Genomic DNA, 2529 nt, shown 5'->3' with positions numbered 1-2529 from the left:
CGAGTAGCTGGGTGAAAAACTAATTAATGATAATAAACCTCTGAAGGAATTATACATAGTCTAAAATTTCTTGTTTCAAATCAAATGCAAAGAAACAGGCAGTATGGGGCATACATGAGTTGCAAACAAGAGAAATTGTGAAAGGGTTGGGGCACTGAATTTAGCAAAGTCTTCAAAGTAGACAATGTACAGATCTCTCTCTCTCTCTCTCTCTCTCTCTCTCTCTCTCTCTCTCTCTCTCAGTGTGTGTGTGTCTCTCTCTCTCTCTCTCAGTGTGTGTGTGTGTGTGTGTGTGTGCCTTTGTGGTGTGTGTGTGTTTTCCTCTTTCTGAGACAGTATTTCACTATATAAACTTAGCTGACCTTGAACTCAAACAGGTCCTCCTGCCTCTGTCTCTCTGAATGCCAGGATAAAAGGCATAAAATACCACATCCTACAGATGTCTCGAATTTTAAACCCTGTTATTAAAGTCATGAAGGCAAGTATAATGACAATGTTACACCAAACAGAAAACAATTTATGAAGAGACGAATATCATATTTTTTAAAAGACCAAATGGAAAATCTAGAAAGTAAGAACACTGAAATTTAAAAAGTCTACAAGAGTTCAACTGGATTTGAGTTAATTCAAAAAAAGAATAGTGAATGTTTGGATCGAAAGAGCCCGTGTAATCTGAAGAATAAAAAAAATAAAAGAAGAATTGTGTTGAAATTTTGTTTTCGAACCTGGAATTTTTTTTTCAGATTTTAAAGTATTTCATAATACCTTGAGGATGGGATCCAATTCTAAACACAAGGTCTGCTTGTATTTTCCATGGCTTGAAGATAACTTCATGTATTTTTTAGCGCACCTGTATTTTGACTGCAACCCATCCCGAAGTGGGCTGTGGGCCTTTCTGCTCTTGGCATCGTGGCTGAGCACAGGTGTTAGATTTTACAGTGCTTTTGAGCTTTGAATTTTCACATTAGGTATGCTCCACCTGTATGATAAATGCTAACTTAAATACTTGCCAGTAGATACCAACAAACTTTTATTTCCAAGCCTAAAAGTTACTGTAGGATTGAATTATGGTTACTGAGGTCAGAACATGACTTCTCTATACAGTCAGATTTAATTTGCTAAATAATACTATCAGGAACTGACTGGAAGCTGATTGAGAGTCCTTCCCAACCTCAGATTTCCCAGAGGGGTGTTCTCTAGATGCAGTCCGTTCACCCCTTCAATCCTTCTTTAGTCGTTTCGCTTTGGCTATGTTTTCTTGCCGTTTTTGTTTCTTCTTCTGCTCCTTCTCTCTGGCTTCAATCATCTTGGCCAACTTCCAGGACAGCACAGCACTAGCTAGGAACAGTGGCGTGAGCGCAAGGACAACTGTGGTACTGGTCCTTTGCACGTACTCCGCCCAAGCCTTTATGTCAAGCATCTCTGCAGCAAGCAGGCAGCTGGGGCTTATGTTAAAGTAGTGATCTCTAGTTTTCCCCTGGCACTATCAGTGAGTCAACCACAACTCAGATGATTATTGGTTATTTCTTCTTCAATTTGACCATATGCTTTGGAGGGGGTTAAATTCTATATCTATGTACATGGATGAGTGCCAGGCAGGAAAGTGGAAAGCAGAAGCCCTGTGTTGGAATTTTGATGGGGATTGCATTGAATGTGGCAAAATGGCCATCTTCACTATGTTAATCCTACAGATCCATGAGCATAGGAAATCTTTCTATCCTCTGATACCTTCTTCAGTTTCTTTCTTTAAATACTTGATGTTCTTGTCATACAGGTCTTTCACTTGCTCTGTTAGAGTTATACCAAGGTATTTTATATCATTTGTGGCTGTTGTGAAGGATGTTGTTTCCCTAATTTCATTCTCAGCCCATTTATCATTTGTATTAAGAGGGCAGAGATGAACTAGAAACCTAGTGCAATGGAAACTCCCAGGAATCTACAGAGGGAGACCCAAGCTAGGAATTCTAGCAATGGGGGATATGGATCCTGAACTGGCCAACTCCTGCAACCAGGCAAGACTTCCAGTGGAGGGGTTGGGACACCAACCCAGCCATGAAACCTTCTACTCACAATTTATCCTGCCTACAGATGTGCTCCAGTACAGGGGGTGCAGAAATTGTGTGAGTAAACGAGTAACTGGTCAAGCTTGAGATCTGTGCCACAAGAGGGGGCCCACCCTTGACTCTGCTTGGAGGTGCAGGAACAAGACAGGGGTTAGATAGCTCACAGACTTAGGATTTATCCTGGCAAGAAAGAGACAGGTGCACAGGGAGGGAGCAGGAAAGAGGAAGAGAGGTCATGAAATGATTCCTAATGATATTCTTCAGTACTCATAGATTGGTGCCTAGTCCAACTGCCATCAGAAAGGCTTTGCTCAGCAACTGATGGGACCCACAGCCAAACATTAGGCAGAGCTAGGGGAATCCTGCTGAAGAGGGGAAGCAAGATTATAGAAGCCAGAGAAGCCAAGGACTACAAGAATCAACTAACCTGGGACCAGAGGGACCCACAGAGACGAGCTAAACTGCC

At 41.8% G+C, this 2529-nt stretch overlaps 1 protein-coding gene across 1 annotated transcript; it reads right to left on the bottom strand.

The window, feature by feature from the left end:
- Positions 1-1163: 1163 nt before the first annotated feature.
- LOC127675079 (small integral membrane protein 15-like) lies at positions 1164-1420 on the bottom strand. The gene has a single exon (XM_052171025.1). The coding sequence runs from the start codon at positions 1418-1420 to the stop codon at positions 1220-1222; it is 201 nt and encodes a 66-aa protein (XP_052026985.1). The 3' UTR covers positions 1164-1219.
- Positions 1421-2529: the final 1109 nt, after the last annotated feature.

This window comes from Apodemus sylvaticus, chromosome X (genome assembly GCF_947179515.1).
Source record: "Apodemus sylvaticus chromosome X, mApoSyl1.1, whole genome shotgun sequence".
Classification (NCBI taxonomy): domain Eukaryota; kingdom Metazoa; phylum Chordata; class Mammalia; order Rodentia; family Muridae; genus Apodemus; species Apodemus sylvaticus.
The sequence above is the reverse complement of the archived record's forward strand: the minus strand, read 5'-3'. Positions and strand labels throughout refer to the sequence as shown.

Bases quoted from the DNA above. Each gene is read 5' to 3' on its own strand.
- LOC127675079 (XM_052171025.1), bottom strand. From the start codon at position 1,420: ATGCTTGACATAAAGGCTTGGGCGGAGTACGTGCAAAGGACCAGTACC.